Raw genomic sequence first — 26,218 nt, forward strand, 5'->3', positions numbered from 1 at the left:
AAGAAGCTAAGGGACTGTGCCCAGGCCCTGAGTTCAAGCCCCAGGACTGACAAAATAAAAATAAAGAGTTCTATTTTAGAAATCCTTTAATCTTTAGAAAGACTCAAGTTGTATTATACCAGGATTGAACACTTTGAACCCAAATAATGCAGCTTAGGCCAAAAAAATGTTACATTTGATAGGCAAGACTTAAGTTTTGCTACCAGTGAAATATATTATCTCTGGTACCTAGAGTATCATCTTATTACTATCTAGATCACCTATTTATACTGGAGCCTTTTGTATTTGTTTCCAATCTTGTGTACATTTTTCAAAGTAATGTAGGTACAGATATTTTAGTGTCAGCAACTTACTTTTATATTATATCAATTTAGAAACTATTTTTCTTAGTCTTAAATATTTCATGCTTTTCAATATTACCCTTACTTTGTGTGTGTGTGTGCGTGTGTGTGTGTGTGTGTGTTGTGTAGACGTTTTGACATCTTTTGTATCAAAGGGAAGATTGTAATTATCTCTAGTAAGCATTTTAAAGTTTTTTGAGTCTCCTCAGGTCTTTCCTATTTTTAAAGTTCTATTAATAAACCAAGTGTTTATAAATCAAACAAAAATACCTATAAGTAAAAATAAAATTCCAACTCTGACCCAAGACTAAAAAAAAAACTCTACTACACAATGTATATTGATAAGCATTTTAAAACTTCAGTGCAATGCTTTTCAGCATGAATGTGGATTAAATGGTAGACATTTTAACTTGTGTTTGATAAATCCATAGCAGTATTTCTTCAAGGTATAGACTTTGGAGAGAAAGTAAAGCTTTTATCTTACTGGGGAAAAAAGGCCCTAAAAGAGAATTCTTAAAACGAAAAGATACTTGTTGGCTCCAATTCATAAATGACCTTTTCTAGCATTGTGTCCCACCTGAGATGCCACACAGATTGACTGAGCCTTAGTCATGTACTCCCAAAATCCTTCAAGGAAATCATTCCAATTTATACTGAAATAAAAGTTATGTTGCTTCATTTGGTTTTGCGTTTAGAATTAGCATACATTTGTAGTATGAAAGGATTCTACCATGGTATTTCCACATATGCATACAGTGTACTCTGAACAAATTCATCTCCTTTCATCATATTGCATTGCTTCTCTTATTTCTTTTTTTCACATATGAAGTCTGCTTTTGTTTGTTTGTTTGTTTTTGGTGCTCATCCTGGGGCTTAATCTCAGGGCCTGGGCACTGTCTCTGTGGGTTTTTTTCCCTCATGGCTAAGCTCTAAAACTTGAACCACAATTCTACTTCTGGCTTTTTCGTGGCTAATTGTAGAAAAAAAAATCTCACATACTTTCCTTCCTCAGGCTGGCTTTGAACCATGATCCTCAAATCTCAGCCTCTTGAGTAGCTAGGATTATAGCCATGAGCAATCGGACCATTTAAATTGCTGAAACACATGGTATTGATGATCTCTCCATAGAAAATTCTCAATAGAAAAATTTATTTAGTGTCATTGACCAAAACAGATTCTCATCTCCTTGATTCAGGAAGGATTCATCTTTCCCGTGGCACCAGCTTTCTTTAAAGTATTAAGTAAACACAGAGTTATCAAGGTATAGATTTTACCTACAAATATGATATTTTTCATCATCAGTTTGATGGAGTCATCTCTAATTCCATTTTCTTTCCAAACATAGAAAAATCTATGTACAAATAAGTATGACAATCTGAAAGGAGTCAGCTGACTCCCTTCACAAAGGGAAACCTAAAGCCATTGCAGAGTATGACTAACTATGAATTTGCCTCAAGATTAATTCCCCAAACATAAGAAGTTTAGATTCTTGAGGGCTCAGAAACATGGTTTTGTTTCTCATAGGAGCTCTGCATTCTCACAGAAGTAATTTGGAAAAACTGAAGCTGGAAGGAAATTTGAAGATTACTGATAACATATGTATTGATGGTATCTTTGCTTCAGAGATTATCACCATCTGTAGGTTCAATGATGCTAACTAGCCAAAAGTTTACAACTGACTATATAAGGATTACAGTCCCAATAGAAGTTCATGAAATAAGTGATCATCTGAACAAAATCCTGAGAATCTTTTTTTTTCCTGGTCATGGGGCTTGGACTCTGGGTCTGGACATTGTTCCTGAGCTCTTCAGCTCAAGGATACCACCCCAACCCTTGAGACCACAGCAACATTTTTGGTTTTCTAGTGGTTAATTGGAGATACAAGTCTCAAGGACTTTAGTGCCCAGACTGGCTTTGAATGGTGATCCTAAATCTCAGTCTCCTGAATAGCTAGGATTACAGGTATGAGACACCTGTCCTGGCAAATCTGGGAGTCTTTATCTTAAGGATAGTTCTATCATAGTTAATTCAATAAAATCTGGAAATATTGGATGCTGTTTTAGTAAAAGCAAGTCTTAGAATGAACTTTGAATATAATTGTTTTAAGGTATTGTGTTCAAGTAACAACCTCTAGTATCCTAGAAGGATGCCAGTGGCTTATGCCTGTAACCCTAGTTACTCTGCAGGACATCAGGAAGATTATAGTTCACAATCAGTCTTGGCAAAAAATTGTGAGAATCCACCGAAACTGATAAAAACCTGGGTACAGTGGTTCACACTTGTTATCCTAGCTACACATGAACAAGGTTTGCCTGGACATAAATGGAAAACTCTATTCAAAAAATTTCTAAAGGCAGCAAGATGCTGGTGGCTCATGCCTGTAAATCTATCTATACCCAGAAAGCTGATATCTGAAGATTGAAGTTTGAAGCCAGCCTAGGCAGGAAAGTCCATGAGACTCTTATCTCCAAATATCCACCAGAAAACCCAAAGTGGCACTGTGGCTCAATGTGGTAGAGTGCTAGCCTGAGCAAAACAGCTCAGGGACAGCACCCAGATGTTGACAACTGATCCTCTCCCTCTACTCCGTCCCCCAAAATGTAATGCAAAAGAGCTTGAGGAATGGCGCTAGTAATAGAATACCTGCCTAGCATGCCCCAAGTTCCAACCTTATTTTGAATATAGGATTTTGAGGATCTTGACACTCAGTTTAAAGTGACATTCTTAGAAAGAGGGCTTAATCTGGTACTACTATCCTTAGACAAAGGAGAATTTGAACACAATGAGGGAAACATGAATAGGCAAAAGGAGAATTCAACCGCTGTAAGCCACAGAAAGGTCTGCAAACCATTAGTTTTGATCATTTCCTTCAATTCTTCAGAAGGAACAAACAGATTTCTAGCTCTCACTATTATAAGATCATAAGTATCTATTGTTTAAACCAGCCATTGCATGGTTCTTTGTTATAGCAGCAAATCATTCCAGTGCCAGCTGTCTTCTCAAGACTGGAGATTTTTGTACTGGCTAGAGTCTATATTTTGCTTATCAGGGCTGTTGGTGTCAGTCTGAAGAGCCAGATCAAAGATGAAACAGAAGATTTACTATATTAGCTCAACTAACAGGAGGGTAGAAAAAGAAACACAGAGCCATTAAAGTTTGATTACTCTCATGATTTATTAATATTCAGATTGAAAAAGGAGCCTTAGAGCCGCAAGATACGCTAATTGGCACATTTGCTTTATTTATTTATTTATTTATTTATTTATTTTTAAAACAAACTGGATTTTTGACTTTTTTTCTTTTCCTTTTTGTTCATTCCATCACATTGAAAAGGAGGAAACAAAAATGTTTTTTGAATTCATTCAATATTTTGGACTCCTCAGATGAACGGAACATTGCACACACACTTGGAACAGAGAGAGAGAGAGATAGGAAAGTGAACTCCCACAGGGCCACACGCACCAGATCAAAAAACCGGGATACAGTGCAAGAATCTCCCAAATGACTGGATCATCATTACCAAAAAAACTCGCCATAACAACACCAAGAAACAAAATGTTTAAGCCACACTGTTTGACTTGGGATCTTTCCTGCTTTTTTTTTTTTAAATGTTTGCCACACAGAGAGAAAAGAGGGCTAGTAGGGGAAGAAGACAGACTCACAGACGTGAGCAGGACAGGAAGGGGAACTTTAGAGTGGATTTTAGAGAGGGTAGGAGAGACAGGTTTCAGGAGAGGGGAGGTTGGGGCCGTGGAAAGCCATTTCTTAAAGTTCAGGCATGTTCTTGGTCAGCCTCACGTTCATCTTCTTTACCCTCATCCTGCCGGGCACTTTCCTTAGGTTTGGTTTCATCTACAGCTTCTGAGAAGAAAACAAGAAAAGGGAGAGAGAGGGAGAGTTAGTAATTAGTCTCATTTACATGAAAATATCATGTGTTTGTTCTTTTCACAGCTTTCAGATAAAAAGAGTATTGCAGTAATTCAGTTGATGTTTTTATTAACACAATAAATCAGTGCAATTTCACAGATGTAAGAAAAAAAGTATTCCATTAATACAATTTTCAAGTCTGGAAGAGCTGACCTCTTTACGAGGAAAAGCTGTTTCATGGCACAAATCAAAGACATCAGGAACAAAGTTGTGAGGTTTGGAAAAAGTTGGTCACTGAACAGCAATGCCTGAGTTCACAATTCACAGTTCCGTTCACAGTCAAGCTATTAGTATGTGGAATAATGTATGTAGCATATAAAGAATCAGCATTAATCTTCTTTTCCTATTGCAAATGAGTTTGATAGGTAATAGAAACAATTTTATATGCCGATCTTTCTAAGAATAATGATAGCATTTCTGCTGTTAATGTTGTCTGCATACTTCCTCATGTTGAAGATACCTATGTCCTTTATAATAAAGCTGTTGCTATTGTCTTTTCTTCTCTTGATGTCTACTAGCTGCTAGCTTTCCTTAGAAAGATAAACTGGAGTTAGTGGGATTTTATTAGGCTAATACATTTAATTTAATTTAAAGATAATGGAGAGGCTGTGAAATCACTGGTGCAAAGAAATATAACTATGTGTTAAGGAGATTAAACTAGCAATACTGAATAAAATGGGTTTGGTGTTGGGAGACAACATTGAGATTAGAGAAACAGCCCATTTAGGAGGCCATTAGAAGAGTTCATATAAAAGGTATGTGGTTTTCAATCACTTCAATATACTTATGATCAGAGAAAGCTGAATATTTATATTCAAATAAGACCACCACTCTCAAATGCATTTTGGGGAAATTTCTTTTTTTTGTTTTGATTTGCATTTCTTTTTTTCATATATTTTTATTATAATTAATAGAAGGGTTACATTATATTTGCCAGATAGAAGGTACATTAATTCTTTTAAAGCATCTATCTAATATTCTTTGAAATATCTCCAGTAGCAGAATATAGTAAATGTTTGATTTCTGGGCTCAAAGTAGGCTGCTCTTGTAAATACAGTGTCTGTATGGGTAATTTTACTTTACAGTGATTCATTTTTATGTGTGTGTGCCAGTACCAGGGCTTGAACTCAGGACTTCGTGCACTCACTTGCTTCATATTGTTGTTGTTGGTGGTGGTGGTGAGTTTTTTTTGCTCAGCAATTGCACTCTACCACTCAACCTACACACTTTCACCTTTGGTGTTTGGCTGACTCGAGATAAGAGTCACATGGACTTCTCCATCTGGGCTGGCTTTGAATCATGATCCTCAAATCCCTGCCTCTTGAGTAGCTAGTCTTACAGGTATAAGCCATCAGCATGGAGTTCAGTGACTCATTTTGAACTGTTATAATTTCTCAACTTACTATAATCTGTCTCCTCAACAGAGTTGTTCTATTAATAGTCTTCTATTATGTAGAAAGACTTTTAAGGGGTGTTGGTTTTTCATTCCAAATGGCTCAAAGTCTGCAATATGAGGCCAGATATCATGAAAATATTACAGGAAGGGATAGGAGAGACCCTAAGGCTCCTAGGCATGGGTTGAAACTTCCTAAATGTCCAGAACCACAATAAATCAAAGAAAATCTGGATAAATGAGACTACATCAAACTGAAGAGTTTCTTTATGCCAAAGGACATAACTAGCAAGATAAACAGAAATCCCACAAAAGGGGAGAATATGTTTACTAGCTATGCATCAGACAAGAGCATCACATTTAAAATATAATTGGAGCTCAAAAAATTAAGCCCCCAAATCAAACCCTCAAAGAAACAACAACCCAATTAATAAATAAATGAGATAAAGACTTCAAGAGAGACTTCTCAAAAGAAAGAAGAATGGCCAATAGCCACATGTCACTGGCCATAAATGAAATGTAAATCAAAACAATACTTACCCCACCTTACCCAACTTAGATTTGTCATTATTGTGGAAACTAACAATAGCAGCCGTTGGCAGGGTTGTGAACAAAAGAGAACATTACTTCACTGTTGGTAAAATGTAAACTTGTTCAACTACTCTAGAAAGTGGTATAGAGGTTCCTCAAAAGACTAAAACATAGATCTCTTGGGTGTTTTCCCAAATGACCACAAACAAGGATATACTACAGCTACCAGCACAACCGTGTTCATTGCAGCATTTTTTACCATAGCTAACATGAAATTAACCCAGATACTCTTCAGGAGACAAAAGAAATTGTGGTATATATATACAAAGGAATTCTATACTTCCATCAGAAAGAATGATATTCTTGGAAAAAGGTGTATTAAACAAAGTAAGCCAAACCCAAAGAAACATAGGCTGCATAGTTTCGTCCATTTGTAGTAATTAGAATGAGTCTATAAGTCTATGAGCAAACATAATCAATGATAAAAGACAAAAAATTATACTTGGACAAGATAAATTAAAGAGGACTTGAACTATTCACACAGTGATATCGAAAGAAGATATTCTCAGAAAAGGATCACAAAGGCTCAATAACTGTGTGCATATGATGTTTATCGGCCAGGAGTTTGGCCTAGTGGTAGAGTGCTTGCCTAGCATTCGACAAGTCCAGGGTTCCATTCCTCAGTACCACATACATAGAAAAAGCTGTAATTGGTGGTGTGGCTCAATGTAGCCTTGAGAAAGCCCAAGGACAGTGCTCAGGCCCTGAATTCAGGCCCCGGGACTGGCAAAAAATTATGATTTTTATTGAACTGAAGTCTAAGAAATGCGAACAAGAGGTTTTTAGCTATTTTGCTTTTGTTTGGGGTTTTTGTTTTTCTTTTTTCTATGTACTTTTTTCTTTTACTGTTTTTGATTCTGTACTTTTTTGTCTTGTGTTTTGGGGTAGGTAAGAGGGAACACAAAAATGGTGGGACCAAAGGTGAACAAATGCAGCAGTGATACTTACTAGACACTATGCTGCAAATGAACTTGGGGTAGAAGGTTGAGAGGGAAAAACTGGGAGAAAATGAGAGAAGAGGTGACATTGTTCAAAAAGAAATGTATGTGTTACCTAACTCACGTAACTGTAACGCCTCTCTACATCACCTTTACAATAAAAGTGCTTTAAAAAAATAAAAAGGTGTTGATTTTCAAGCCAGCAGTTGAAATCAACTACCCACTAACTGCCAATTAACTCTTGAAGAACAATACACCAATTCAAGTTCTTGGATGAAAAGAATTCTCAGTTCCGGACCATTAGGTACTGCGTTCCTACCAACAGTATTTCTCAGGGATTATATAATTTTTCGTGTGCTAATGAGCTATTTACTTTTCTGCCACAAGAAAGCTTCTAGATCCATGTCAGTAAGGTCCATCCTTGGCAACCTGAATTTTCTGGCCAGACCCAAACTTTTGGATACCACAAGTTTTGCCTAAGGTAGTTAAAGATTCTTGGGAACTCTAGGAAACAAAATTTTAATGCATTTTTTTCAAACAAAAAATGCTAAATGCTATTGTTTTCAAGTATGCATAAGCATATGGAAGGATCATTTGGAGGAGGAGAAATCATTTTTACTAAAATAAAAATGAGGGAATAAAATGTATGATTTGAGGGAAATTATGAAATAAGCAGAAAAAGGATGGATGTTGGGTATGGGAAAAATTTTTATAATTGCAGAATTAAAAGGAAGGGAATTTAAAGGGGACAATCAAAACAGTTCAAAGTGATTCTAAAATGTAAAACCCCCAAAATTAAAGTCAGAAATAGTTCATTTACATAATTACAAAAGGAACTGTCAATAATTTAGCTGAATCTTAATTCAGCTAAACATATGCAAATAATTATCCATACATTTTGTCTTGCATGAGACGAGTAATTTTTCATATGATTATTTAACCTTGAGCAAATATCTTTTAGATGAAGGACTGACTAGTTAGCAAAAACAAATGTTTTTACTCCATAGGTTCAGTGTAATTTTTATAGGCCACCAAGAATCTCTATGGAAAGCAATAGAAACAATGTGAAGTTCCAATCTTTCACAATTGGAAAGTGAGACCACCTGAGAAGACTTTTTAAAATCTTAGAGAAGATTAAATAATCTCCCTAAACTCATACACATTGATACTTGATGGCAGCAAATTCCATTTTAGTGTTAAACCACCCATCTGTGCAGCTTTTACTCTAGCTTGCTCTCCCTGCCCAGCATGAGAAGGATGGATGGACCCCAGGTAACAAACAAGGGAAGGAGTCAACAGGTCTATATAGACCTGGGATCTCTAATGTCTGAGCTCAACATGGTGGGAGGGACCCTGATTAGTCTTTAAAAAGAGCAAATCTGATCTTGGCACATTCTGGCATGAATTACATGATTTGTAAATGTTAAAGACAAGTTTGCATGATATGTAATCTTCCCTGTTTGTACAAAAAACTTTCATCTTCATGGAGAGTATCAGAGACAGATGAATGGCTGAGGGCAGCTAGTCCCTCCAATTACCACCATCCAATCAGGGTTGATAACCACCCTTCTCATCTAGAGGACCAACCTCCCTCTGTGACAGTAACTGCTTCAGAAGCTACAGAAGCCAAAAGGAAGAAGGAAGAAAAAGAAGGAGAAGGAGAAGGAAGAAGGAAGAAAAAGAAGGAGAAGGAGAAGGAGGAGAAGGAGGAGGAGGAGGAGGAGGAGGAGGAGGAGGAGGAGGAGGAGGAGGAGGAGGAGGAGGAGGAGGAGGAGGAGGAGAAGGAGAAGAAGAAGAAGAAGAAGAAGAAGAAGAAGAAGAAGAAGAAGAAGAAGAAGAAGAAGAAGAAGAAGAGGAGGAGGAGGAGGAGGAGGAGGAGGAGGAGGAGGAGGAGGAGGAGGAGGAGGAGGAGGAGGAGGAGGAGGAGGAGGAGGAGGAAGGGGAAGGGGAAGGGGAAGAAGAAGAAGGGGAAGGGGAAGAAGAGGAGGAGGAAGAGGAGGAGGAGGAGGAAAACTGATATGAGACTGATGTGATATGCCAAGTGACATGGGACAAGGAAGCAAAGTAACCAGGCCCAGAGATGACAAAGAAGCCTAGGTCAGAGTTGCAGATGTAACAGCAGAAAACCAGAAAACTAAAGAGAAGAATATTATTTTCCTTTCTTAGCTCTTCTCTGAATAGTACTTTTACTCATGCTAAACATAGACAAGCCAATATAACCACTGTTATTTTGATAACTATATCAATGCTATGACCTGTTTTATGACACCTTCCCATGAAAAATGTCATGCTAAAATTTTAATTCCTGAAATGATGATAGTAGAGGTTTTTAGGAATTATGTGGAGTGTGCAGATGGAACAGCCATGACTGGCATGAATGTCCATAGACAAGAGACCAGATTGATCTAGCTCATTATTTCTATTGTGCTTCATGAACCTGCTGCTTTGACTTTGGGCTTACCAAATATCAGAACTATGAGAAATAAATTTCTGCTAATATCTCCTAGTTTATAGTATTTTGATACAGTGGCTAAGATGTCATGAGAATGTAAGGTATTTGTGTACTCATTTGAAACCTTGTGATAGTAGTTTTAAAAGACAAGTGGGGTTCAGAGACAACTTTATAGTGGTCTTTAATAACTGTATGCCCAAAGGGTGAACAAACACAGCAGTGGTATGCACTGGACATGACATTGAAAAATGAATTATAAATTTGTGGCGGATGATGGGAGGGGAAAACCTGGGAGAAAAACAAAGGAAAGGGTGACATGGTCCAAAAATAAATGTCCTCATTACCTGATGTATGAAGTGGTAACTATTGCACTTCACCTTTTTAATAACTATTTTTTGAGAAAAGTGTATGCCAACCCAGCTCTCTGAACATTTCTGAACTAGATTCCGGCAATGGGTCTTCCCTTTGAGTGCATTTCGTTCATTTCCTCAAAAGGGTGAGACTTAGCAAGTGCATGCATTCTGCTGGTGAGCCAACAGCAGGAACATATGCGACAGCCACTGCTTGGGCACTCAACCAGGCAGGCGGGGTGCGTTGTTAGTGGTGGTCCCAGCTGCCTTCACCCACATGCAGTTCTAATGGCCCTGATTCCTGGCTCCTGGCCAGGCCCCTCCACAGCCCTACATTACTGAAATTAGGTTGAGTGGATTTCCGAGTAAAACATTACCTCTTGGGACCTGCCCAGCTCTCTCCAGCCTTGTCAACATTGATTAAATAGAAGCTGCTATCATCCTGAGGCCATCCCCACAATTACTCTACCAGGCCCAGCTAGGCTGGCATGTGTGCTGTGCTTTTTTTCCCTTTTTATTGTCATCTTTCTTGAATATTAAATGTCACCACCTCAAGACCTCAGAGAAAAAGCAACAATAATAGTAATGATAATTAGTGATAATAATAGGTAGCTAGCTAATGTGAGTATGGCCCTTTTGTTACATGGTCTTTCTCTTGAGCTGTGTGCCAGCTGTCAATCTGTAACCTAGATCATGGCTTTTGATGGTCATTGGGCTCCATAGTTTACTCATGCCATCATGTTTTCATATTTAAATTATATTTAAGACAATGAACATATATGAATATGTGTATGTGTGTGTCAGGATAAAGGTCCAAGTAATATCTATTTTCCCACTTTTCGCTTTCTGAATATTGGAAAGAGATAGTAATGCTTTATAACCATGCCCTTCACATTTTTCACTATCAAATGGGAATGTAATCAAGAAAAAAAGCCCAACGGCCATGCAGTGAAGCCCAGAGGCACCTCAAACATAGCAAACACTATTCTTATTTCTCTCAGAAAGAATTTAACACCAAGATAATCTATATGATAGCACTGATTGCCTTCAATTCACCTTATGAAGTCAGATTAGTTTTCCTTTCTTGGCTTCAGTTTTTCAATCTGGAAAGAATATTGATAATGATGACTACCCCATCCTATTGCAAATAATTTGGAAGTTGAAAATTCTTTATAAAAGTAAATGCATAATGTAGTATGTTGAACTTCCGTTCAACCAGCAGATTTGGGAAATTCATTCAACTTAATTTCAGCCATCAGTTTGAACATTATCATTCCAGGAAGGGAAAAGCAATTTCCTAAATGGAAACAAACAAGCATTTCTTTCCCAGACACATGATTAAAAGAGTCTCTCCCAGAATGTTTCCGTAAAAATCTTTGACTTTAAAAATAAAGGGATGAGTGATTTATTAATTAAATTACTCAGAAAATAAGATATGAGTGACCGTAAATTAAAGAGAGATACTTTTACACATGCTAAAATAGAATACAAGATTTCTGGTTTAGAGAAGAAAGTCATTATTTTTGTTCAAAAGGGGAAGAGACCTAAAGATTTTTTTAAATTAAAAATAGAACATTGAGGGAGGAGAGGTTGGGCTGGGAGGGACGAGGGAGAATGTGACGAAAGAGGTAACATCAATCAAGATGTGTTGTAATTATATGACTACTTAATGATAATAAAATATAATAATAGTAATAATAATAAAAGAAAATACACAACACACACACAAAAGGCAAATAAAACAAAAGCTACAAAAAGTAAGATTATATATATATATATATATATATATATAGTATGTGAAATGATCAGAAATGAGAGTCCTATCTTCTTCTCTTAGAGTCATGTAATTTCACATAGCTGTCATTGATCAATTTCTTTTTGTGTAGGTAGGCATGTATTGTGGAACCCAGGCCTCACATACATGTTAGGTCAGCAGTATGCCACTCAGCTACATCCTTAGCCTGTTAACTTCTTACCATGATCACATTCAAGCGTAACAAACAAGTAGGCTTCTTCCCTCATTTTTCCTCCCAGATGAATTACACTTAGAGCTGGCAGTTGAATCAAGTTCTAAGGAAGCATTCATTGCTTCTGTTAGTTCATGACAGGAAAGGAAGAATTTGGAGTCAACATAAGGAGAAACAATTCCCATATCACAATGATATGACAATTTTGAGAAATATCTCTCAAGGATGGAATGCCACATGGTAGCACTGAATGATGATAAAGAACAACACAGCCTTGAGATTTGTGTTTCCCTTTTTGCTGTGTATGTGTATGTATGTAAATATACACATAATTTAATATGCATGTATGCATACAGGCATGCACATACACATATATCTACATGCATAAATGTTATTCTTACAAAGTAATAAAATATGACTATATAATATGTATATATAAGTATATATGTAGAATTTTTATGTTTAAAAGAAAGAATAGTATCTGTTGGGCATTATGTATACATTCTTTATTCCCAACTACAAGAAACGAAACTATTAAGTATTTCCTTTCGCATAAGGGTACCATAAAATAAGTTGCTTAGCCATAGACTGCAAGAGTTCAGAAACCTCTACTTAAAATTAATACATAAATCATTTGCTGAGCTATATGTGTTCACATCTACTTGCCCAAAACAATAAATACTGAGAATTAGGTTTGGGCCTTCAGTTCGTTGTTAAAGAGAATTACAATGTTGGAGGTTACCCAGTAACCCCTTTTTCTTCAGCAACATTTATTTTTGCTAGTCCTGGGTCTTGAACTCAGGGCGTAAATACTGTCGTTGGGCTTTCTCAAGACTTGAGCTCTACCACTTGAGCCATAGCACTACTTCCAGCTTTTTCCTATGTGTGTGGTACCCAGGAATCAAGATTGGGTCTTCCTGCCTGGTGGGCAAGCACTCTACCACTAGGCCAAACTCCAAGCCTTCAAAAACATTTTGTTGAATGGTGTTTGTGAGGGAGGGAGACATTATTCTCCAGAACTCCAGAATAAAATGTTGAAGGTGCCTCTGTGGTGTCTTTTTTCTGGTTGCTAGTGGCAAGAGCGGTGCCATTCTCCTGACTCCCTTTCCCTTGTGCTCCTCAAATCTTCTCCACCTCCACATCCTCTGGCATTGTGAGCCAGGGAAGAGAGCAGTTCTCTACCAATGTCCAAGTACCTGGAAGTAGAAGTGCCATCCCAGGGAAGGGAGAACCTCCACCTTGTTCTCTCTCCCAGAATCATGGAATCTGGATAAAGAACAGTCACATGTGGGCAACCCTGTCTCGTGTGTGTGGTGTGTGTATCACATTAGCATTGAAAAGGTGAGTTAATGTCTGCTCTTCACCTTGAAACATGAAAAAGAAGTTTGTAGTTTGATTTACTACCATGCACTCTTCGCAATAGACCTTATGGTGAAATCATGAACTTATAAAACCAAGCCAACTATGTCTGTTTCAGAACACAATCCATTTGCCAACATTTAATTCTGGAAGGTCAGGGTCAAGTCTACATACTTCAATATGATGCACATTCAGAAACTACATCTACAACAAACACTGAAAAGTTCAAACCTGCATCCATCCCATTTGCTTCACTGGATTCCAGATGATAATCAACCTCAGCTAACAGGAAAATCTTATCTGTGTCTTTAGCTTAACAAATTCATTGATCTCATAGAACAGGTAAAAAAAAATAGGCATAGGATTGTTATGGCCATGGAAAAGATTGAAAGTGGGATCACTGAGCAACTTGCCAGTGTAGACTTTTGCCTAAAGGGGTGAAAAAATTACAAAGATTTTTTATAGGGAAAGTAGAAGGAGGCCAGATGCCTGAACTGCCTTTTTATGCTTAGTTGTTATTTACTTAAGATCCATTTGGTTGGAATTATAGGCAGATACTGTCATGTCTTATTTTTTTGAAAGAGCTTTACACTAACTTTTTCCCTAAGCAGACTTTGAACAATCTGTTCTCTACTTCCCATGTAATATGGCTTACATGCACCTAAAACTTAATCTTACATACACCTTCAAGAATTAACTTCGAAACAGGCACTCCTAATTATACTTATACATTTTCTATTTTTGTTCAATATAAAAATATACATCAAGATTTTTAATGAGTTAAAAAAACCCACCAGTAACTATATTTCACATTTTATTAGTGTTTTATCAAAATCCAAAGAGATTTATAAAATCAATTCTTGAAAGGGTTGGGGGAAGGGATGCAGCCATGAAACTCAATGTGTATCTTATTAAATTAAGACAGTTGAGGGGAGGGGTAGTGTTGAGAGAAATGGGGGCCTAGGCCAAATGATGTTTCCAACCCCAAGCCTACTCCAGGAATAAATGGTCATTACACTCTCTTCCTATGGAAATTCTCGTGTATTTTGTGCTTATTTGTAGTATTCTTTCCAGTCTTCTTCAGTTGGCCACAAACTCAAAAGTAAAGGATACATTTACTAGAATTTAAATTTCTCGGTGACAGAGATTGTTAAATTATGCTCACTGATGAATTCTAAGCATCTAAAACATACATGAAAATACACATGAATATGTGCACCACAAAGATGAAATATTTATGTCCATAAAAATAGTAAAAATCAGAAAATCCTAAGAATGCCTTTAATATATGAATTAAACCTTAATGCATTAAAAAATGTAGACTTGTCATGCTACTCTGATGAAAGAAAATAGCAAATGTTCTGAATTTTAATATATTAATGAGAAAAGTGAACTCCAATTTTTTCTCTGGTTTATGGGCATGGGAGGCATGCTCATTTCATTGTTATTTTTCATTTTGTATCTTTCCTTCTTAATGTTTTATAACTGATAATTCTTATTAAACTATTTATACATTAAAACAAGGTAAAAGTATATAATATACTTATTCATAGTTGGGTTTGGAGTAGTAGTGCCGAGGAGTGATCAAGAGGTAGACTCTTGGCATTTGAATTCTCTCTGGTAGTGTTGGAAGCAAGGCATCCATTACTTATTTCTAACCCTCTCATCCTTTCTCTTATCTTTAATAGGTAGTAATGATTAATTCCCACTTCATGGGATTGTTATAAGAACTGAATGTGTAGGTTAAAGTCTAGAAAGGCATGGTAGCCCACACCTGTAATCCCGGCACTTAGGAGGCTGAGGCAGGATGATTGATTGGCAGCAGAAGTGTCTGGAATACATAATAAGGCCCTTTCTCAGAAAATCAAAAAGAACTATAAGAAATAACAATAAGTGGCATATTTAAGTAAATGCTCAGGTTTTGGTTTCCATTATTAGCTCGCGGGAGGGATTGGCTTTGGTTTAGTGTTTATGGTGTGCTCGTTATTATACAAAGGACTTACACAATATGAGCCTTCCTGCATTTACAATTCTTTCAGAGTAGTATGGCTAATGAAGAAAAATGAAAGCTAAAGAACCCCCTGAATCTAACACAGTACCATTTCCTGCTTCTAGGATACCTAATACATGACTTTTCAGCTTCCTTTTCCCATTAGTTTATGCTCATCTAATCTTAGCAGACAGAAGAAAGAAATTTATTTCAAGTAAATGTCCATAACAAAGAAGATTTAGCTTGTCGAGTCCAAAAAAAGTAAGAAAAGGAAAGGGAAAAAGAAATAGTTCTTTGAAAAAGACTTTGAAGTCAGGGGCCAAAGTCCAGCAATGATTTCAAAGGGCAAGGTGAACCACTGACCAACTTGAAGGGTAGCAAAGAAGAAAGGCCAGGCTTATTGTGATCTGTGAATTCGGGCTTTTGGAATAGTAATGTAAAAGGGGCAGACAATTCCTCTCTTGCCTCCACTTAAAGACAGAAGGGGTGGGGGGAAGAAGGAGAAAGAGAGGAGGGAGGGAGGAAGGAAGGGAGGGCAGGAGGGAGGACAGAAGGAAGGAAGGAAGGAAGGAAGGAAGGAAGGAAGGAAGGAAGGAAGGAAGGAAGGAAGGAAGGCAGGCACTTAAAAACTTATGCTTACCATATTAAGGGATTAAGAGCCAAGCCAGTGGCTACTCCCAGCTGTGTAGTGAGTCTTGTACTCAATAGTTGGTATGCAAAGAATCCCCATTCTCTAGGTTTCGGATATCACATCCAATTGGAAGAAAAGTTATTTTATTTGACCATAATTCCAGAATTCTACACTTGAAAAAAATAAGACTTCTCATGATTAATATGTCTTTTAAGCTTAAAATATCATATATAGTGATTTTTTTTCCAGCTTCTTTCCTGCTCCCCCTTCATTTCCAGAATGACTAGCAGTCATCCAGGAACAGAACATATGTTGACTGCTCCAGGGATGATGGCTAGGCTGGAGTTATTCTTGCTACTTCCACACAGCACTGCTCTGCCTAGGTGCATTCTCAAGTAAGGAATACCAGTAACTTGAAGTTCTCTTTACCTCACCCCCAAAAGAATTTTCTGTAATTATTCATCATGCAGACATCATGTGTTTGGTATCTACTTGCTCATGTGTGTTGGTCATTAGTCACAAAATAGAACTTGTCTCAAATCACATAGCAAATTGGAATTCAAGACTGTTTCCATAAAAGCCTGGCACCTTTCACTCTATGGGGATAAGCAGATTGTAAAATTGATTACAACTTACACACTACCAGACACACACTCTCAGCCATCCTACATGTGCTATATATCTCTATTCCATTGGCCTTTCCCCTTTTCCTTTCCTTCACTCAGATTTTCCATGTTAAATACAGTGTCATTTTGCTTTAACGGCTAAAGAAAATAATTTTACTCTTTAGGCTTTACAAAGTTAGTGCAGTTAGTGAGGATTATTGTTTTATGTAATCTCAATGTGGTATGCTCAGACTATGGGAAATAGACATTGTATACAGAAAAGAAAGACAGGGACCTCTGAACTGAATAACATGGGTTAAGAAGTTAAGATTTATTCTAGTAGATTCTGTTAGTTACCAAATAATCCAACTCATGGTAGTAACTAAACTTACTACAATGCTGTCATAATTAGGAATTGATCAGAAATGATCTCCACATCTCTGTCTTGAAGTAAAGAGAGTAAAAGCACTTATCATTCCAAGCCCTTTTTCCATGTCCCAGTGCTTCCAAAATGTTTCTTTATAGCCAACAATGAAGATTTAACTCGATTTTGAAGTTAAAAGTGTTATTGTAACAAAGAAGTACTATAAAGGCACCTCTGTATTATAGACTTGCATGTGGTAAATAGATGCAATCTCCATCTCTAACTGGGACCATCCATTTTTGCATGCATTGTGTTTCTTGGCTTCCAATGGGTATGTTAGATTCTGGTGCTGACTTTGGGTAAAAAAATCAAAATAAAAAAATAAACAGTTGCTTGAAGAATCAATAACACTCACTGAAATGCAACCAGAACTATATTGGAAAAGTAACACTAGTATTTGTACTGACTTTTCTCTTTTTAGGCATGACCTCTAAGCTTCTTTACTTATACTTAGTAGCAAAGAATGTTAAGAATCTGATTGGGAGCATTGGGACAATAATCAGGGAAAGAATAAAGATTCCTGGCAAGTATGTATCTCAACTGCAGTAGAACTACAGATTCAGTATATGCAACACCAGTTGAAAACTATCTTGTCTTCTTTTTCACTAACCAAGAGTTTTCTTCAATGAAAACATTTTTTTCTAAGACACACCTAAATCTAGAAACTACCTCCTAATATCTCCCTTTTATCAAATCCCTATTTCTTTCAAAGTAATTAGAATATATACAGGAATTGTAAGTGGGGGCCACATGATTCTGTCCCCCATATGACCACAGAGATTCAATTCTAAGTTATCAGCCACTGTTTCTAAATACTTCCATCATGAGCCCTTCTCAGATAATCACTAGATTTATTTTTATCTTAACCATATTCTTAAACCTTATAGTCCTCTGGAAGCATATCGCGTTCTCTACCAGAAAAATGTTAACAATTCCCTGCATCATATTCATCAAATTTCACTGCCAAATATTTCTCTGCTTAGTTTCAAGCCTATATAGTCTACTCAATGATCCCAACTTAATAAGAATGATACGGATTCTAAAGGCAGGTTTAGAATGCAACCTAAAGAGACAGAGCATAGTATTATCATTGTGACTTAGAGAGACACACAAGAATATACCTTGCTAGCATTTCAGATGGAGAAGACACTAATATCTCAGCCAGTACAGTCATTTCTTGGTATGTCTTCTTAGCAGGAGCTCCCAGATTGGATTTCTTCAGAGCTTCATCTTTGTCTTGGAAATCAATAGTATAAAAAAAACCATCTAAAGCTTAAAAATGCCAAAGTGGCACCACTGACTCTAAAAGAAGGGACAGTATTTGCCTTGTAACATCAATAAAAGCGAACACATTTTTTTTTTAAGATCGCCATACTTCTCTTATACTTTTTCTTGGCCATATTTGAGGTCTGCTGACTTTCTGGTGCTTTTGTTGTTGTTGTTTGTTTTTCTTACTGCTGACTCAGGGCTCAGAAGAGTCATAAGGAGGCCCAACTTTATCCAGTATCCTGATGTCTAAATACCACAATGGAAAGTAAAAATATAATAGTCATAGGAGAAAACATCTGAACCTTGCTTTTTTTTTCTTTCTTTCTTTTCTTTTTTTTTGGTTGTGGAGCTTGGATTCTGGACTTGGGCGCATTATCCCTGGGCTCTTCCTACCCCTGGAGCCACAGGCCCACTTCCCATTTTCTAATGGTAAATTGGAGATAAGAGTCTCATAGACTTTAGTGCCAAGGCTGGCTTTGAACTTGATCCTGAGATCTCAGCCTCCTGAGTAGCTAGGCTTATAGGTGTGAGCCACCATGCCCGATTGTGAACTTTGCTTTCTAAATTAAGTTCTTATAAAATCTTAAAATTCATGGTGATAACTTTGGGGATAAAGATAACAAAGAAAACCTTTTGTTGTGGAAGACAATGAAAAAGATTTTGTCAAAAAAAACCAGAGTGATATATGGACTTGTGCATGGTTACATGTTGTGACCACGGACAAGAGACAGATGGAAGAACCATGTAACTTCTTAGAAGGAATTAGAAAAAGATTTATTTAGATATCTTGTTTGGTGAAAGCAGAATATTGTTCTTTATTGGAATAGCCTGTGTAATTTTCTCAGTAGGTATATCCATAGGTGCCATCTAGGAAAAAAGATGAATGAAGTAAGGTCATGATTTGTATCAGCCATACTCTTGGAACATTTCACCGTCTTAAGATTTGGACAAGGTTCCCGTGTAGTCTGGGTCTTGTTTTGTCATGATGTGTCACACAAAGTACTCTTGGCTAGTATTGGCTGGTATTGATGCTCATGGGAAATCTTAAAGCAAACATGTGAACAACAGGCCAGGTTGGTTGTGACTGTTAGAGCTATTTTTCTCTTTCTTGGGGGGAGATAAGAGAGAGGTATCACTTAAGGCCCTTTCTCATATTGGCCTATATTTCACTTCATAGCTTCATAGCTTTAGTACTACTAAAGACATGTAATTTTCTCGAGCATTATATAGAGAGAAATCGCATTGATTACCTCGAGAGTGAAAAAAACTATGCCAATCCATAGCTATCAGCTGAAAGAGCTTTATTCTGAAAATGCGTTGGCTGGCTTTTAAAGATGTTTATGACTCCCAGTGGACTAGCAGCAGTGCTTTCTAATTTAAAATATTTTAATTAAATAAAATCCTTCCCAAGGAAGAAAGAACAAGCCAGATCAGAGTCTGTCACTTCGTTTGTCTTCTCTCCACATGGATATGACAAGACAGTAAGTTTGGGCTTCTCACCCTCTTTCTTCCCCTCCTTCCTTTAATGGCCTGTCAAAAGGAAACTCCATCCTGTGTTGGCATTAATGCTGGCTGTAAATAAAAAGGAAATGGGAGGAAAGAGGAGGAGGAGGGAAGAAAGGGGTGTGTGTTGGAAACTAGATTTGCAGTTCAATTGTAAGGCATCTCTCAGTGTCTAGACACCAGCTGCCTCGTTACCATGGAAACTCACTAACTTTGGCTGCTGGGCTGAGTGGCAATGACTCTCAGGAGATCTGGTGGGAGCATGGTGCTGGGGGAAGCGAAAGGGAAGCTGGGAATGATGACATAGGGGATGCTAATGTGGGAGACAATAAGAGAAAACAGAAAGAGTGACATTAACCCTGGAACTGATCCTCTTGTGCACATCACACACAGGATGACACTGTATAAATTTACTGTACCCAGCAGGTGTCAAGATACAGGTTGCTAAAGATGAATAGCTGAGCTGGAATGATTCTATTACCATCAACCTAATGCCAGCGACAAAGTACATTCTTAGCAAGCCTAAGCTTTCCATGGTAAACAGACATGATCAAGAATTTCCTGCCCAAATCTCAGAAGTAGGAAATTCTAATCCCCAAGAATGGACATCACTTTACTAAGCACTCAGTGATGAAGATTAATCACAGCTTCATTCTCCCTTCTTGTCCCTCCCAATTTTCTATGTCACATGTTAGGGCCTAACAGCTGCTCAAATAAAGGAGGATGTTGCCAATGTTGCCAGGATTCATAAGAAATGAGAGGTTACAGGTTTAGGGACAGATCATTAAGTACACAGGCATATTCTGTTTTTACATTATATACAGTCAGGTTCCTATCTATCATCTGAAGATTACAATCCATAGATTTTAGAGCTTTATAGTTGCTTGCTTTTCTTTTGGTCCCTTCTGACCAGTTTCCTTTCAGATTTGAATTCTTCAGGGCTCATTGACATCCTCACACTTTGACCCTCTCATTACCCAACTGTATATCAATTCCTATCCCTGATCCACATCTCCCAGTCTTCTTCTAAATACCATCACATACATATGTACCCCATTGGACACCCATTAGGAACCTCCAGGCTCATTGACAATAAAGAACACAGCTTTGTCATCAGCATTCCTCTGTAGTTGTATGGACTAGATTTGTGGTTTTTCTAGTAGTATTTTGCCTTGATTCATGCAATGACATATGAAAATCTAAGAGAAGTCCCATAAGCATTATTGGAGTTGCCTGGGTCACAAACTGTTTTCCAAATGGGCAAATCTAATAAATGACATGAGATTTAAGCCTTGATCTCTCATTATGATTGACAGAGTTGTCTGGAGATAGACAGATAGATGGATAGATAGATAGATAGCTGGCATATATGTATATATTTATACATATATGTATGTATCTAGCTAAACAGATAGAGAAAAAGATACTTGCTTTTATTTTGCATATATACATATATATGTGCTTATATGTTGATTTCAGCCTAGTATATTATATATTCTGTAGATTTATCCCAGTAGTTCCTTTGAAGAAATGTTCACTTCTGAAAAAATAGTCTAATCAAGCTGAGCTAAAAGCAACACGCAAAAATCAACATACTAAAGATGGACTGATAGGTATAATTTATGTACATAGAAATTTTCTTTTGGTGTATGAATATGCCAGTCCTGCAGTTTGAACTTTGAAGCTATGTGTTCTCCCTGAGCTATTTTTGCTCAGGGCTAAGGCTCTGCCAGTTAAACCACAGCTCCACTTCTGGCTTTTATGGATAATTGGAAATAAGATTTTCATAGACTTTCTTGCCCATAGTGGCTTTGAATCACAGTCTTCAGATCTCGTCTCCTGAACAGCCTGTATTACAGGCATGGGCTACTGGTACCTGGTAATAGAAAACATTAAGAGATAGAGATTCTTCATTAAGTGTGAAAGCTTCCATGATCCATGACTTGGATTTCATGATTTAACAAGAGAGAAAGAAAATTCACGACTGAATAAAGGTGAGTTTAGCCCTCTATTTTCCACTAAGGAAAAACTAAGTGGTTTGAGATTGGCTAAAATAGACAGGATCCAGAGACCTGGAGCCACAGATGCAGTTCAGCTACAGTCACTGATAACATTTCCCTATCGCTAGGAGGATGACATTGCATGGGAAGTGAGATGCCAAAGTGCCTCCAAGTGGAGGAGCAAGCCCTCACAAGAAGAGATGAAGTTACTTCTGTTAGGATAAGAAGCACACTGAGTGGGATCTGGGGTCATCTTTGTTGCCTATGTGTTCACCCATCTGAATTGGTTTGAAATTGAGCTATTTGCCCTACTTATATTCAGGTAACTTTCTGTGCTTATTGAAGGAAACACTATCTGTCAATACTTACTACCTGCTCTTGTTTACTGGATGTACAAATGTAAAAAAACGACAGCAAAAAGGATTCTGTCTTTGTAGAGCTTATATAATTAATGTATGGTATGTATGATGATGGAAAGAGCTATGAAAAATGAAGATGGAAGGGGGAAGAGGGGTTTCTGGGGTGAGGGCAGGGTGATGGCATCAGGGAGGAAGTTTCTTTGGAAGCAGACTTTTCAGCAGAGAGCTAAAGAAGCCAATACATATATGAGTGTGTAAAGGAGAGTTTTAAAGGCAGATGGAATCGCGAGTGCTAACACCATAGATATGCATACTATCCTAATGGGAAAGCCAGAAGCCAAGAAACCAGAATTGCTAAAATGGACTGCAAATGGAGTGCTCTGAGACCATGGTAAGAGCTTTGTTTTTTATTGAATTTTCTCTCACTAAAGAAAGAATCTAGATATATTTTTAAGAAAGAGTGAGGAAGGTTGTTCATATATTTAACATTGTCGAAGAAAAATTAAATCAGGGATTGATATATAGTGTCATCATCAAGAGAATGTTTTCCTGAGATGAGGAAAAGTCAAAGATAAGTATGTTCAGGGAGAAGGGGTGGGGGTAGGAGGCTTGGTTGAAGTGTAATTTTGAGATATCTATTAGAAATCATGTACAGATGTAAATTAGTTATCTCGAGTCAGAGGCGTAGTCTGGGATATAAACAGAAGAGTGGGATTTATCACATTTAAATTCTTGAGCTATAGTGATCACCAAAGACATAAACAGAAGCAGAAAAGAGATTCAAGAACCAAGCACTATGGCGATCCTACATTTACACAAGTTAGGAATATAGAAGGAATGAAAAGAAAAAAATAAGATTATCCAATGGGTTGGAAGAGGACAAGGCAAGAATAGGTAATGTTCTGAAAGACAAGTAACAAAATTGTCTCTAAGAATACAAATCAATCCACTGTCTAATGCCAGAGGAGATAAAGCCTTAGAATTTAGTCATTGGATCTTTTTTCTTGTTTTTTAAATAATTTTTATTTCAATGTATAGAGGGGTTACAGTTATATTTACCACATAGAAGGTGCATTACTTCTCACACATTGATACCCCTTATTACATTTTTGTCCCCATTTCCCTCCCCCCACCACTCCCCTAATTTTCCCCCCTCCTATTTCAAATAAACAAGTAAACATCTAGATAATATACCAGGTAATATAATATACCAGGTAACAAAGTGGGATACTGTAACAATATGAGTTTAACCAAAGGGCAACACAAGAGAAGAGAGAAAAACATAATACATAAAGAATATCAGTCACATAATTAAGCTCTTGTTTCCATGTCCTGGAGGTCCATTAATTTGGCCTCATCCTACATGGCCTTATATATCTAGGGTTTGAGCTATTGTAATCCTCTGCTAGGAGAGTTCTAGATGTGTACTAATTATTACAAATGAGGGAAACCACTGAGCCTATGTTTCTTTGGGTCTGGTTTACTTCACTTAATATGATTTTTTCCAAGTAGCCTTTGGATCTTGACAATGTGGAGGCATTTGTAATTGGCTAAAGTCATTTCACTTGTGGATGGAATGTTGTTGGTTCAAGAGAGAATTACAAATATTACCAAACACAAACAATCCTGGGTGAGAAACGGACTCGAGAGGGTGACAGAGGTCTGTGGTAGAATGTGGAACACACCACTGCCACTTTGGGACCTTAAGTAGCCTCTCTGTATAGTTGGGAATACCCTATCATTTCACAGGGTTGCTTTGCCAGGTAACAGGCATACAAAAATGCTTAAGTGACAGATGTCATTAGTATAATGCAAACAGTTCCTTATTCTCTTATTTTAAGCCTCAGAAGGATAGGGTCCTTTGTCAATAAGTTCTGCTGACTCAAATCAGAGAACTTTGTTTCAGCAACTATGATGTAAATTCTGCCGTCACCAATGGATCTCTCTTGATGACAGATTTAGAATGAATCACCTCTGGGGAGTGTCATATTTTATTTTTCCACATACTATAAATTTCAGGTTTCAAAAAGCAGTCTAGTGATTCAGAATGTTTAATGAATTTGAGGTTCCCACAGCTGCAATATTCTCTATTTCTGAAAGAGCCTCCCAAAGATTTCTTTTCTGATCATATTAAACTTCAATGGTAGTCTATATAAAGTACTTTGAAATGTATAATATTCAAAATGTTAGGGCAGATATTTCCATGGTACAAAAGCTGTTCATCTGGCATTCTGTTAAACAGAGTCTTTATCACTTTTGCATTACAATAAAAATTGACATTTCTATAATAGTCCTGAAGAGTTTTATGACTACAATTACTCTATTGCTAATGTTGTATACATTTTATTATATCCCATACCTTTCCTAATTGGAAATCCATTTGTGACATTGATGGCAATTATTAATCAAACATCAGATTAGCCAGGATGTTCACTTTTCCCCAATCATATTGGATAATGTAAGGTTTGCCACAAATATATTCTACTTTTCCTCTTACTTTCTCCCCTCCCCCCACTTTTTAAAAAAATCTTTTTTTTTTTTTTTTGCCAGTCCTGGGCTTGAGCTCAGGGCCTGAGCACTGTCCTTGGACTTTCTCAAGGCTAGAGCTCTACTACTTGAGCTTCAGCACCACTTCTGGCTTTTATCTATGTATCCGGTACCGAGGAATCGAACCCAGGCCTTCATGCATGCTAGGCAAACACTTTAACCACTAGGCCAAACTCCCGGCCAGTAAAAAATCTTTTTCCTAGGTTAAAACGCAAGGCTTGAGTCATGCTGGGCCAACACTCTACCACTGTGATACATCTCCACCCCAGTGTTTTTATTTCTTATTTTGAGGGTATCCAACTTAGTTAATAAAAACATCAAATTAGTTAGGTAGAGCAATATGTTGATAGCCTGACCATATCCTCGTTAGGTCCAAATACATTCTCTTCTCTTGTCTACTTATCTATGCAAAGAAAGGCCATGACATTCTCACCACATCATTACAAGGCTTCAACAGGATAGTCCATGTAGAGCATTTAGTTGAATGTCTGGCACAAATACATATTACCTATGTTTTTTTTAAATCATCATCTGCATTATTGTTGATATGGATAATTAGTCTATCCAAGAATCTAATATCCCAACAGCAGACTTAGTGATTCCAAGCGAGCAACTATGCATCCCATTTTAATCAAGTTGAGTCCGCATTAGAAACAGAGAGTCGCCAATTATTTTGTGCAAAGCCTCAGTTAATTCTAGAAGCCCAGCAGACACACAAGGCAGGTATATGCACTACATTCCAGGAGGATGGCTTTGGGGATGGTGCTGAAAAAGTCATCTGTGCTTCAGGTTTGAAGTGCAAGGATGTCAGTTGCCAAAGGCTTTAGGGATGTTCCCTGAGTGAGGACAACCCCTCCCTCCACTCACCCCTGAGGGACAGGAGGACAAATGCATGCTGTCTCACCACACAGCTCCACTTCCCCTGCCCCTCCCCTCCTGCCAGCCCACCAGGCACGTGCCAACAATGAGCTGCCTGCCTCGCTGGGATCCTCAGCTCCATTAATAAGCCCTTGAAGGCTGATAATTGGGGATTTGTGGAGCCTGCCGCCTTTCAATAAGCCAGGTTGTTATGGAAACCAGAAACAGACCTCGGCGTCCCTATTACTGATCCTTAAAATACAAAAATAAAAATAAAAGCGGAGAGGTGGGAAGGATCTTTTGGATCTATTGTCTCTCCCGCCCCACTTTAACACCCAACATTTTTTATGTTAGAAGTTCGTCCCTAATTTGTATACATGAGAATCCACAATTCCCTTTCAGACACACACCTCGTTCTTCATTACAATCCGAATGTGTTTTCACCTCTAGCAGGAGAATCAGCTGAGCAGGGAGCTAAAGGACGTCTAAATCTAATTTAACACCAGAGCATCAATTCTGATTATCTCAGCCAAGAAAACCAGCGATGAATATCAATGTGCCTTCCTCACGATTAAAAAGAAAGAAAGAAAAAAAAGCCACCACCACCAGTAATTGGACACCATTTTTTTTTTAAATGACCTCAGATTCCACTCCCCTCCCCAGCCCGCGCCTGGTCGCCTGGGTGGGTAACAAGATGAGCACCACCCACGAGGA

The 26,218-nt window shown here is 37.6% G+C and overlaps 1 protein-coding gene across 1 annotated transcript in view; it reads right to left on the minus strand.

Annotated features, from left to right (window-relative positions):
• Window positions 1-3,496: 3,496 nt before the first annotated feature.
• Gap43 (growth associated protein 43) overlaps window positions 3,497-26,218 on the minus strand; it is a 90,189-nt gene continuing 67,467 nt past the window's right edge. The window contains exon 3 of the mRNA XM_090346024.1: window positions 3,497-4,202. Coding sequence (XP_090202150.1) covers window positions 4,114-4,202 — 89 coding nt within the window. The 3' untranslated portion in view covers window positions 3,497-4,113. The remainder of the gene's footprint in view (window positions 4,203-26,218) is intronic.

This window comes from Megascapheus bottae, chromosome 1, assembly GCF_031878675.1.
Source record: "Megascapheus bottae isolate mThoBot1 chromosome 1, mThoBot2.hap1, whole genome shotgun sequence".
NCBI lineage: Eukaryota > Metazoa > Chordata > Mammalia > Rodentia > Geomyidae > Megascapheus > Megascapheus bottae.